The sequence below is a fragment of the Pongo pygmaeus genome, chromosome X, assembly GCF_028885625.2.
Source record: "Pongo pygmaeus isolate AG05252 chromosome X, NHGRI_mPonPyg2-v2.0_pri, whole genome shotgun sequence".
Classification (NCBI taxonomy): Eukaryota; Metazoa; Chordata; class Mammalia; order Primates; family Hominidae; genus Pongo; species Pongo pygmaeus.
In genome coordinates, this window is record NC_072396.2 from 7,565,726 (window position 1) to 7,579,331 (window position 13,606).

General features: G+C 43.2%; 1 protein-coding gene across 5 annotated transcripts in view; it reads left to right on the forward strand.

The window, feature by feature from the left end:
* STS (steroid sulfatase) overlaps positions 1-13,606 on the forward strand; it is a 205,784-nt gene that overhangs the window by 30,852 nt on the left and 161,326 nt on the right. For 2 of the 5 annotated variants that reach the window (XM_063660535.1, XM_054471284.2), the window contains exon 2: positions 11,451-11,579. The exons of 2 other annotated variants lie outside the window; for them this stretch is intronic. In XM_063660535.1, coding sequence (XP_063516605.1) covers positions 11,548-11,579 — 32 coding nt within the window. In that variant the 5' untranslated portion in view covers positions 11,451-11,547. The remainder of the gene's footprint in view (positions 1-11,450; positions 11,580-13,606) is intronic. One more of the 5 variants, XM_063660536.1, reaches the window with a different exon arrangement.

The following is a 13,606-nucleotide window of genomic DNA, read 5'->3' on the forward strand; positions in this document are numbered from 1 at the left end:
TCTGTTGCCCAGGCTCAATCGTAGCTCACTGTAGCCTCAAACTCTTGGGCTCAAGTGATTCTTTCACTTCAGCCTCTCAAGTAGCTGGGACCATAGGCACGTGCTGCCATTTCTAGCTAATTTTTTGGAGAGACAGGGTCTCGCTATGTTGGCTAGGCTGGTCTTGAACCCCTGGCAAGCAATCCTTCTACCTTGGTCTCCCAAAAAGCTGAGATTACAAGTGTGAGCCACCATGCCCACAATAGAGATTTTTAATTCTGACTAGTATACTTGAGCCAGTTTGGGGATATCTGATGGATATAGAGAGAGACAAAAGGTTTTTTGTACAATAAATTAATTCTGTTAAGACAAAGCACATAAACAAATCAGAATGTTCTTCAGCATAATCAGACATGTGCAAAAGTTTAAAGTAAGTTTTGCCCTTTCCCTTGATTGATCGATTGCTACCCGAGCTTCAGTGCTGAGATGCACTATCTCTCTGTTCAATGATGCTACCTTTGGTGTTTGTTGAATAATTTTTCATTGAACCTAATTTGGAGGAAAAGATGTTTAGCTGTAGATACAATGAAGGGAATTTCAGCTCTTTCTGGCTTCATATACTCCCGCTGCCACATCGTGGGCAGCAGGGGTATCGCCTGCATGGACTGAGTTCATCGGTTTTCCCCTCACTGTTGCCTTTGATTTTGTCCTTTTGCTTGGGTTCCTCTCTCCACTCCGAAAACATTCTCAAGGGCTGAGCTCCTGCAAAATCCTTTCAATTCTAAATGCCCTCAAGTAAAACATTATTCTTTCCTTTCCTAACAAACTTCTCATGAAAGTGGTTAACTAGCTTTCTGTAGTCCTTCTCCTGAAAGTGATAACTAGCTTTCTCTAGTCCTTCTCATGAAAGTGGTAACTTGCTTTCTCTAGTCCTCATGAAAGTGATAATGGGCTCTCTCTGTCCTTCTCTCTCTGTCCTTCTCATGAAAGTGGTAACTGGCTTTCTCTAGTCCTTCTCATGAAAGTGGTTACTGGCTTTCTCTAGTCCTTCTCATGAAAGTGGTAACTAGCCTTCTCTAGTCCTCATAAAAGTGGTAACTGGCTTTCTCTAGTCCTTCTCATGAAAGTGGTAACTCGCTTTCTCTAGTCCTTATGAAAGTGATAATGGGCTCTCTCTGTCCTTCTCATGAAAGTGGTAACTGGCTTTCTCTGTCCTTCTCATGAAAGTGGTAAATGGCTTTCTCTAGTCCTCCTCATGAAAGTGGTAACTAGCTTTCTCTAGTACTTCTCCTCTGGTTTCTTTCATATTCATAGGATCTCCTGCATGGTACATGTATTCACACCCAAGGCTCTGATTTCAAAACCAACCGGCAATGAACAGCAGGAAACATCAATGTTCCCACTTGTTAAAAAGTCATTTCTTGACAACCGTTAGGCGTCTGAGATTAGTCACCCATCTGCTGTCAATGAATGAGTGTATCTAAAAGGTTCAAAATACTGACTCTAAGAACTCATAGAAACAACAGTACAATGGCAGTTACCAGGGGCAGAGGGTGTGGGTGGAAGAATGGGGAGATGTTGGTGAAAGGGTACAAAGTTCCAGTTAGACAGCAGAAATAAATTCAGGACATCCATTGTACAACACGGTGACTGTAGTTAATGGTAATGTATTGTATACTTGAAATTTGGTAAGGGAGCAGAGCTTTAATGTTCTTAATCACAAAAACTGAGAAGTATATAAGGTGCTGGATATGTTAATTGACTTGATATAATCATTCTACATTGTATGCATATAAAGCATAGTCTTCAGATTATAATTCCTAGAGAGTGTTCCTCATACTCTACAGCAGTGGTCCCCAACCTTTGGGACCAGTTTTGTCAAAGACAATTTCTCCCTGGACCTGGGGTGAGGGGGGATGGTTTTGGAATGATTCAAGTGCATTACATTTATTGTGCACTTTATTTCTATTATTATTACATTATAATACGTAATAAAATAATTATACAACTCACCATAATGTAGCTGAGCTTGTTTTCCTGCAACTAGACGATCCCATCTGGGGGTGATGGGAGACAGTGATAGATCATCAAGCATTAGATTCTCAAAAGGAGCACACAACCTAGATCCCTCACATGCACAGTTCAAAATAGAGTTCACACTCCTATAAGAATCTAATGCAGCCACGGATCTGATAAGAGGCGGAGCTCAGGTGGTAATGCGAGGGATGGAGAGTGGCTGTAAATACAGGTGAAACTTCACTCATTCGCCTGTTGCTCACCTCCTGCTGTGCAGCCAGGTTCTTAACAGGCCATGGACCAGTACCAGTCTGTGGCTCTGGGGTTGGGGACCCCTCCTCCGCAGAGTCAGCATACAGGTGGAAACAGCCTTGACTCTCACGTTTTCCAAAGCTCGCAGGCAAAAACTGGACATCGATGTCCTGAGGTTACTTCTGCCTGTAAAACTAGGTGTTAATTTAATGAATGTTACTGCAGTGTGGGGGAGTGGAAATCAACTATTAGGTAATTCATAAAAGTCATCAGCTGAGAGAGCTGACAAGCTCCATAAATTCCCCCAGCTACCCAAGATTAATAATTTTATGCTGAAAGCAAGTAATTACGAATTTGCCTCTAAATCACTTTTTTAAAATCCACACTCAAAAGTTGACAAACTGTCCTCATAAGTCAGACACCACTTATCAACCTGTTCACAGCATGGAAAACTCAGAGCTGCCTCTCCTTGATGGCATGCTTCTAAATGCAGTAACTCAATCCTGCTGTCTTAAAGAAGGCAATGTTTAATGCCCATTAAGGGAACCCTTCTTGTTTTGGTAGGCAGGGCCGCTATGTCTGCTCACCAGGGAATATGGATGCTATTCGATGGTAAAGTGACAAACACAGTAGTCCTTAACTACTTACACTTTTAAAGTTCTGCACACATTTATGAATTCAATGAAGTGTCATTTTTCAATGGAATTGTTAGAACCCCAAATCTCAGTGTTACACAATATACTCGTGTAACAAACCTGCACATGTACCCACTTAATCTAAAATTTAAAAAGAAAAGAAGAAACTATTGTTTTTTAGCCTCAAATGTTAAAAATACAAATACCAGTCTGCTAACTGTCAGATCCTGGAGACATCAAATCAAAACTTTGTCGAAGCTGTCATTATGAACACCTGGGTTAATAAAGGAAGTGCAGGGCAAGACACAGGAAGGGTGAAGAATAACAGGTACTGTTTTAGAGCCTTCTGTGAAGGTAACTGTAAGGTGTCAGGAGAAACACCCTCAGAGCATCGGAAGTGACTCTGCAAAGGACTCCTGGAGTGTGCTGGTCTAGGTCTCACAGTGAACGGGCCTTTGGCCTGTGAACCTGGGCATCCCCACCAGACACCTATCACAGCCCATGTCATGCCAACATCACCTAGAGGCAGTGGGTTTCAGGTTGTTTACTGAGTTAGCTCTGGCCTTGAAAACTTGGCAGCAGTTTCAGGAGTCTCCTGTTTGAGGCTGAGATGAAGCTTATTTGTTCTATGGGTAGATATTGCAGGGATGCCTTTGAAAAACAAACAAAAAACAAAAAAACAATGATCAAGCTGGGTGTGGTGGCTCATGCCTACAATCCCAGCACTTTGGGAGGCTAAGGTGGGTGGATCCCTTGAGCCCAGGAGTTGGAGACCAGCCTGGGCAATATGATGAAACAAACAAACAAAAAAATATACAAATCGGTGGCACACACCTGTGGTCCCAGCTACTTGGGAGGCTAAGGTGGGAGGATTGATTGAGCCTGGTAGGCAAAGGTGGCAGCGTGCTGAGATTGCATCACTGCACTCCAGCTAGGTCAACACAGTGAGTCCCCCTGTCTCAAACAAACAAACAAAAAAACCTCAAAACAACCAATGATGATTATTTTTGTCATACCTTCATTCTGTTTTTGAAGCATCCCGTAATATTGGCTTTATCTATCAATCATAGAGCAGGCACTTACTAATTCATCCCACAGTGGTTGCCAGAAAGAGTTAGGGTCTAGCTGAAGAGGAGAGAGGTAAAGCTATTGCACATGTGCATGCTGTAGGGGTGGGCTCAGTACTGATAGTGTATCCTCACGTGCGGGGTGCTGGCTTCCTCTTGAGCGAATTCTATTCCCCTGGCCTCAGCTGGCAGATACTCCTTATCATGGGGTGGCTGTAACTTGCATCAAGGCCTCCTGGAGAGCTTTTGGGGCCGGGTACCTAACTACGAGCAGAAATGGACTCTAGCATTCCCACTGACCTTTCACCACTCTGGTCCTTGTGCCTATAGTGTCTTTTCATAAATACAACCTGTTATTGGAGCGATTGGTGGAATATTGGATAGGAAAGTGCTTTGAACAACAGTAAGTGCGCATGGATTGTATAAGGTCCCTGGGTTTGATTTATGGATGCTGCTTTGAGGAATGATAGAAATGAGGAAATTTATAACAATTCTCAGATATGACAAAAGACAGTGAGCTCCGAATCAGCCTTGCCTTCCCTTTCTACCTCTCTAGACTCCGTGGGGGGTGGTAATCTGGAGACCTCCATCAGTTCTTACAGATGGGACCTTACAGAAGGGACCTTATATCAGTTCCTCCATCAATTCTGCTTGCAATGAGCTGAATAGTCCCCCCAAAATCATGTGATTCCCACGACCTCAGAATGTGACCTTTTTTGGAAATAGGGTTATGGTGGATGTAATTAGCCAAGTTAAGATGAGGTCATACTGGAGTAGGGTGGGCCCCCATCCAATATGACTGGTGTCCTTATCAAAAAAGAAGACACTCACGGAGGCATGATGTGAAGACACACAGCACAAATGCCCTATTTCCACAGAGATAGAGATTCAGGTGATAGATCTATAAGCCAAGGAGTGCCAGCAGTCAAATAAATGCTTTATATTTTGCTTGATTTTTTTTCACATTTACAGTTTTCATCCAGGTTGATATTTATAAGATGTACTTTTGCACAGGTCTTCATGTCCAATTTGGTGTTAATCTTAAACCCTAAGACTATTCATAGTTCCCCAGGAGAAACCTTCAGAATTCATTGTACAATTTAAGCAATAAATCCAGCAAATGTTTAGTAAGACCTCCCTCTGTCTGCTGCTGGACACAACCTCGTGGACAATGGAAATAAGAAGATGTGGCTTCCATTGGGAGAATTACACAGTGGATTTAGGGAGACAGGATGTAAATGCCCCCCAAACTAAGATGCAAAAGGGCAAAATCACTTGCCCAAGATCACACAAGTAATGACTCACTGAACTAGAATCTGAGCCTCACTGTGCCTGGTCCACAGCTAAGGTTTTTACTGTTTCCTAAGGCACACAGAGTTTGTTACAGTGGATATTAATCGCATCACCAATGTAATCTTGCAAAAGAAGACATTTCCATTATGTAGAGCATAGGAATGAGAATAGTCAAATGATTCCGAATGCCTTCCATTCTTTTTGAGATATCAAATCACCAGTTAGCTCTTTCAAAATTGTAATACCGGCCGGGCGTGGTGGCTCTTGCCTAATCCCAGCACTTTGGGAGACCGAGGTGGGTAGATCACCTAAGGTCAAGAGTTCAAGGTCAGCCTGGCCAACATGGCGAAACCTCATCTCTACTAAAAATACGAAAATTAGCCATATGTGGTGGCAGGCGTCTGTAATCCCAGCTATTCAGGAGGCTGAGGCAGGAGAGTCACTTGAACCCAGGAGGTGGAGGTTGCAGTGAACTGAGATCATGCCACTGCATTCCAGCCTGGGCAACAAGAGTGAAACTCCATCTCAAAAAAAAAAAAAAATGGCAATACCCTTAGCATAAATGGAAGACTAGCAATTCTCTCACCATGAACAAGCCAAAAAGTGGCTTGAGTAACTGTGCAAAACACAAATCAAATTCATTGGCCAGTTTGAAACTATCCCCAATGCACAAGGAAGCAACAGAAGAAAATTCTGCAGTTGAAATTCTTCTCCCTTATTGGGTCAACATTATTATGTTTAGCTGATTTAGGGAATGAGCTTCATCATAAATTCAAATCTGGTTCTATTTTAGGCATCAATGCCATTTTATAGTTAGGCTTAACTACCAAAAATTCTAGCAATTTCCATTGTGGTCTTGAAATAAACCCAGACTCCCTGCAACATGACTGAGTTTCCACCATGCAAAATGAAGAAATAATTGCCTGGAATTTTTGAAAAATCATTTTGCATTGCCAATTAAAAATTTACTCCTGCAAGACAGGGGCTTCTGTAAATCAGGGATGTGAGGGATTTGGTCTGATAATTCCAGATGTTCTTCATGTATATAGTGACACTTTGACATCCGCTTTGATTAAATTTAGGGTATTTCCACAGTCTTGGGTGACACATGCTGAATATTGATACACATCCCAAATATCTCATCTGAAGCCCTGAGAGCCAGGTGTTTTCTGGAATTCAGTTACGCATATTTTAGGAAGATAATATATGCCTTTACCGTACCTCCCAAGACACTCTCAGCAGGTGAGGGCAACATTCAATAATCAAACACATTAATATTTTTGCAGAAAAATGTATGACTGTTCCTCCCAGTGGGATACAGGAAGACCACAAGTGGTATAATATAGTGCATTTTTATAGTAATGCCCTGGTAAATTAAATTGTGTGATGACAGACCATCAATACCCTGGGCACTTCCGATTTCTAAGTAAAACATCAGAGAGAGAGTCAATTCAGAATAAGTTAAATACCTTCACACATACTTGCAACATACATCTGTGACCTCTGGTTGCTTCGGTTTTTTGAGAAGAGGTTGCATCAGGGCTGTCATAGGTGTCTCACTGAGTCTGAGTTGGCCACGTGTTGATGGCCAGAGAACAAGAATGATCAGGGAACATCTTCTCCAAGGATGAAATGGCAATGTGAAAAATGACCCTTATAAAGACTTCTCGCATTGCCGTCTGCCATGTGAACCTGGCATTCTCTCAGAGCATTTTTGCTAGTTGAATGAACTGTCTTACCCACTCATTCTCAAGGCCAAAAATGAGCAGATCACACATTCTAACCTTATCATCTAGGTCAGGGGTTGCAAACATTTTCTGTATAGGACTGCATAGTAAATATTTTCAGCCTTGTGGAGGATGCAGTCAGCTCTGCAATTGTAGTTCAAAAGTAGGTGTATAAAGGAATGGGCATGGTGTATTTCAATAAATCTTTATTTACAAATACAGGTGGTAAGCTGGGTTTGGCCCATGGCCATACTTAGCTGACCCCTGTTGCATGGCTTTTATTTCACTGTGGTTCATAATTCCATTATTATTGTTACTTGATCAGCAAGATGAGGCTATTTGATCAGCATCATAAATATTTTCGGGAATAAACTGTTTCTTTAAAATCAGATATCATCTTAGGTCAAGTCACGGGAAATAGACTCTGAGGTGCTCAGGAGATTTTTTGTGGGGAGTGTATTCTTGGGGTCAACACTTGCAGGGGAGTGAGGAAAGGAAATTGAGGCCAAGGGAGGAGTTGAGCAGCCCAGCTGTTGCAACAAAGACCTCAGCTCATTTCAGAGGGAGCTCTGGAGCCAGGAAGGTCCCTCAGAGGTTTCCCACCTTGAGGCAAGGAGATGCCGTCCCCTTGGAAAAGGCAGTTCTCTTTGACCGAGGCCAGTTTCCAGAGACAGACTTTGCTAAGTGTGTCAGCCATCAAAACTATCAGCAGCAGCTGGGGGAGGAAGACTTGGGTCTTCCCTTGACATCTAAGTTCCTACCATAGCACCCACAAAGGACGTTCTCTGTGCAAATTCCTCAACACCATACTCTGTGTCTTCCTCTTCAAAATACACTTTTTCACCCTGGATTACCATTTACCCTTGTAAATTCCTTCAGTCAATCTCTAGAATATTCACAATGGCTTTCAGTGTTTACTTCTACATGGAATGTTCTGGAAGCTTTCACGAGAAAGTAGGATAAGTGACTCATCCTAGCTTGCCTGAGACTGTCCCAGTTTGAAAACTGGACCTCATCAGTCCTGGACACACTGGGATGTGGTTCACCCTATGGCAAACCAATCAGTCAAATTTCAACAACTAACGTTTCCACTTTATATACTACAGTCAGTCTTCTTTAATAACTACACTGCCTGGGCTATGGCTAAGGACAAATGCATTCTCTTCTTCTTCTCATTGTTGAACATTAGGATGCCTTTAACTCTTTTTGACATTTTCACAGTCAAAATTAAACCCGCGCCATTAAACCTGAAGTCACAACAAAGTAACACAATACTAATAAACAGCAGAAGCTGGTAGGCTGAGACAAGACTGATGCCTCAAGTTGGTTCAGTCTGGGTTTTGATACTCAGTACAACAAAATGGGCATTACAAAAATCATTTGGTTTTCAGGGCTTTTTGTGTCTCAGAATTATGGACAACGGATGGCAAACCCCAATGGCATTCTTAGATCATTGTCATTTTCAGACTTGTACAACTGGAATTTCATTTGGAGGGGGCATGCAAATGAGAAAAATGGCCACGCAAATGGCAGTTATGAGGATTATAGATAAACAGAGACTCAAGGGGATAAAGATGCATACTTATTATCTTTGAACACACAAATCAGAATGTAGGTTCCTCATAATAAAACAGGCTTAACCAATCTTCTTGCTCTGTGACTACAGTTTGGATTATATATTTTATCAGAAAAGACTTATTTTCATATAACTTGTGATAGTAACAGAGGAATCACCATACTTACTAGGTGTGATTATTTGAGTCAGCTGGGTACCATTTCCCTTCACCCCTAAAACCTATTTGCCTGTGCTTGTAGCCACACCCACTTTAATGAGCATTGGATGAGTGATCTAGCACAGCATTCCTAAACCTTGGCACTATTGACACTTGAGAGAAGACCATGCTTTGTTGATTGAGGGCGGGCACTGGGCTGGATAGTTCTTTGTCTTGGGGGCTGCCTTGTGCATTGTAAGATATTTACCAGAATTCCTGCCCTCTGCCTACTGGATACCATTAGCGTCCCCCAAATTGCAACAACCAAACCTGTTTCTACATATCACCTTCTGTTCCTGGTGGGGTAAAATTACTCCTGGGTGAGAACCCATCTCATACTAATTTGAAAAATGTCCTCGGAACGTGGGCCTTTAGATTTTCCATTGTGCTGTTTCATTCTGTAAGTATAGGCTCTTCGTGGCAGTACCACTGTGATAGGCATTGTGACTTAATCCCTTCAGATATGTTCTTTGTCTTCATTTCTCACTGGGGGGTTGGTAAGCACTGAGTATCAAGTGTGGGTCAAAGAGCTTCCATGCTGATACCTTAAAATCTATTTTCTGTAAATAAAAGGTGGGGACAAAAAAAAGGAAAATAATGACCTTTCTTACCTCGCAAGGAGAGACGCCCAATTGTTCAAACCCACATCCATGCAATCTTAGTCTTGCCTGATGATGTCATGGTGAATGAGCAGAAGGGGAGACCCTGCCCAGTGGTTTTGTCATTCCTGCAGTGGGAGGTTAAGGATCAATGTTGACGGCACACTATTCCATTTCAACAAGAATCTAACATGAAAAGCCATGCTGGAAGATTGATTACAGTTTCAAATGCCATCTCTGGGGGGAAAAAATAACATTTCTGAGACTCTGATTGAACCTCAGAAATTGTTGCTAGAAGCCTAACTTCAATAAAGCAAAATCCACATTTATAAAAATCTATATGGAATAGTAATTTTTCTCTAATGTGATATTCTCTTGTGAATATTTTTTTTTACCAAGTGGGATTGTGCTTCATATTTCAAAGCATAAACAATAGACTTATGCATTAGTAAATAGTTCAAGACATATACTAGATTTTTGGTCTCAATGTCAACAAGTTAAAAGAAAAGTCTTCAATAGGTTCAAAGCTATCTTCTTGGCTTTCTTTTGAGACCCATTTTCTATTCATTTCTAGGACTTTGTATCAGAGGTCAAAAAACTGTTTCTGTAAAGGGTTAGATAGTAAATAAATATTTCCAGCTTTGAGGGACAAATAGTGTTTGTCACAACTACTCAACTCTGATATTGTAGCACAAAAGCATTAAGGGAGTGGAGGCAGCTGTGTTCTGATACACTTTGTATTACAGACACTGAAATTTGAGTCTTATGTACTTTTCACATATCCCAAAATAATATCCTTTTTTCAACCATTTAAACATGTAAACATTCTACGAAAACAGGTGTCAGGACAGATTTTTCTTGTGGGCCATTGTTTGTGCAAACCCAGCCCTATTCAGAAAATATCTGTTGAGTGTTTGCTGTGGTGAACAAATGAGATGTGGTCTCTGCCTTCTTGATCCTTAGAGCTGTGGAAAGGACAGCTGTCATATGAATAAATCAGGAAATAAATGAATCTATTATACAAGTAGTAATAATTGCTATCTGGGGGAAAAGAGGTGCTATGATAGTCAACAGCGGGGGAGCCTGCTTCATACAGGGTAATGAAGGAGGGCTTCCTTGTGGCAGTGGTGTAAGCCAAGACGTGAGGATGGGTAGGAGTTAGGCAGAGAGGGGGAAGAAGAAAAGTGGGGAGAGAAATCCTCTAGACCAGCAGTCCCCAACCTTTTTGGCACGGGGGACCATTTTTGTGGAAGATAGTTTTTGCATGGACAGGGAGGGGGATGGTTTTGGGATGATTCAAGTGTGTCACATTTATTGTGTACTTTATTTCTATTATTATTACACTGTAATATATAATGAAGTAATTATACAACTCACCATAATCTGGAATCAGTGGGAGCCCTGAGCTTGTTCTCCTGCAACTAGATGGTCCCATCTGGAGGTGATGGGAGACAGTGACAGATCATCAGGCATTAGATTCTCATGAGGAGTGTGCAACCTAGATCTCTCTCATGCGCAGTTCACAATAGGTTTTGTGCTCCTATCGGAATCTAATGCCATGGCTGATCTGACAGGAGGTGGCGCTCAGGCAGTAATGTGAGTGATCAGAATGGCTGTAAATACAGATGAAGCTTGGCTCACCTGTTGTTTACTTCCTGCTGTGCAGTATGATTCCTAAGAGGCCTGGGGGTTGGGAACCCCTGCTGCAGTAAAGAAAGAGCTCATGAGGCTGGGCACAGTGGCTCACACCTGTAATCCCAACACTTGGTCAGGCTGAGGCTCTGTTTAGCCCAGGAGTTTAAGACCAGCCTGGACAACATAGTGGGAACCTATCTCTACAAAAATTACAAAAATTAGCCAGCTGTGGTGGTACACCTGTAGTCCCAGCTACTTGGGAGGCTGAGGTGGGAGGTTTACTTGAGCCTGGGAGGTCAAGGCTGCAGTGAGCCATGATCATGTTGCTGTCTGGGTGATAAAGTGAGACCTTCTCTCAAAAAAAATAATAATAAATAAATAAAGAAAGAAAGAAATAAAAGAGCTCATGTCATTTAAGTATGTCAAGATATGATTACCCAGCGTGTGATTATTCATCTTTTGAATGAATTCACAGGAAGGGCCCGATGCCCTTGGTTTGACTCTACTAAGAGCCCCTCAGTTGCTGAACCTGCACACAGTCATCTCAGTAAGTTAAGATCTTCCTGAGGACAATGGCGCAAGATCGTCTTCAGCTGTTCATAGCGTAAGTATGAGAGGTGCATATGTTTGTATCTTCACCCTGAAACTCAAGTGTTTGACTCACCCGGGCCATGTTGTCTAAGTCAAATAGTGGTATGCAGTGATCTTGATAATGGTATTCAGGACATTCTGATATTGCAGCGATGACATGCACATGGTGCTATTGAAGCTATCTTTCATTCAGAAAGAACTTTCCATCAAAAGGTCAAAGGGGAGCATCTGTGGGGCAAATATATTTTTATAGAGAAAGACTGTGCTGGGCCAATGGGGGCAGCGTGCATAATCTGATGAGCATAAGCAAGTGGCCTATTATGTGGCAAGTCTAGAGGAATATAGGGGTGGGGGCTTACAAATGATTTAATGCATCCCCTGGACCCTTGAGGTGGCTCTACTCTAGTTGAATCAGCAAAGGTACAGAAACATGGCACAGTGGGAAGGCTCACAGTACACCTGTTCTCAGCTGATCAGCTGCAGCAATACCTGAGGGACAGAATGGTGTCCCTCCCCTCAGGAAGAGCTCCTCCACCTGGTGGAGGTGAGGGCTGAGGGCATACCCAGGTCTCACTCTGCAGGAAGAGCTCCTTTCCCTGGTGGAGTTGAAGGTTGAGGGCATATCCAGGTCCCTCCCTGCAGGAAGAGCTGTTCGCCCTGGTGGAGGTGAGGTCTGAGGGCATAACCAGGTCTCTCCCTGCAGGAAGTGCTTTTTCCCCTGGTGGAGTTGAAGGTTGAGGGCATACCCAGGTTCATCCCTGCAGGAGGAACTCTTTCCCCTGGTGGAGGTGAGGGCATACCCAGGTCCCTCCCTGCAGGAAGAGCTCCTCCCCCTGGTGGAAGCGAGGGCTGAGGGGCAGAGCATGGTCCCTCCCTGCAGGAAGAGCTCTTTTCGCTGATGGGAGGTGAGTGTGCATGGTGAAAGTCTTTAGGGTGGATGAGGGAAACATAGTTTTAAAAGCCCCTGCAGGGAAGAATCCCTGTTATTTTACACCTGTTCTTAGACATGTCTGGACCACTATGGCACTATGCTATCAGAACACCAGGGGGCACAATATTTGGCCATTCAGAGCATTTATGGTCCCCCATAGCAGCTGGCTCAAAGAAATGGGCAGGAAAATGCTTTTGGAGGAGATATTTGGTTCAAATCAGGTGAAAAGACTCCCAAAGTCAGAGACCCTGGGGCTGGGGACTCCATCCCACCCCATGCTGGCAGTGTGTTCCCAGGAGAACGTTTCACCTCTTCATGCCTTGGTTTCCTCCTTTGTAAAAAGTGACTTAAAGCCGCTGGGCCCGGTGGCTCAGGCCTGTAATCGCAGCACTTTGTGAGGCCGAGGCGGGCGGATCGCCTGAGGTCAGGAGTTTGGGACCAGCCTGGCCCACATGGTAAAACCCCGTTTCTACTAAAAATACAAAGATTAGCCCGGCGTCGTGCCATGCACCTGTAGTCCCAGCTACTCTGGAGGCTGAGGCAGGATAATCGCTTGAACCCCGGGGGCAGAGGTTGCAGTGAGCTGAGATTGTGCCACTGCACTCCAACCTGGGCTACAAAGCAAGACTCCATCTCAAAAAAAAAAAAAATAGATGAATGGCAGTTTCATAGGGTGCTTATAAAAAGTAAAAGATGACCTCTGTTTTGGGAAAAATGTGGTGAAGACCTGGATGATCCTGCCAGCGAGGGAGATGGGAGCTGAAAGTGGGCTTGCAGGGTGATTTAATGATTTTCAGAAGGCAGCTTCAGGGGTTATGGATGGTAGTAGTTATGTGTCAGGGTAGACTTTGCCCTTCAGAGAGAATTTGGTAAAGTTTGGAGACATTTTGGTCGTCAGAACTTTGGAGTGGGGTGCATGTAGTGGGTGGAGGCCAGGCGTGCCGCTAACCATCCCACGGTGCACCCACAGTTCCTCACAAATCCGAAATGTCGTGCTGAGGGCGACAAACCCTGCTCACTGCAACAAGAGGCTTTAACTTAATCTTCTCTTTCTTCCTAGAATAGTCAATGGTCTTTTACTTTGAGGGATATGAGTCAGAATAAGAATT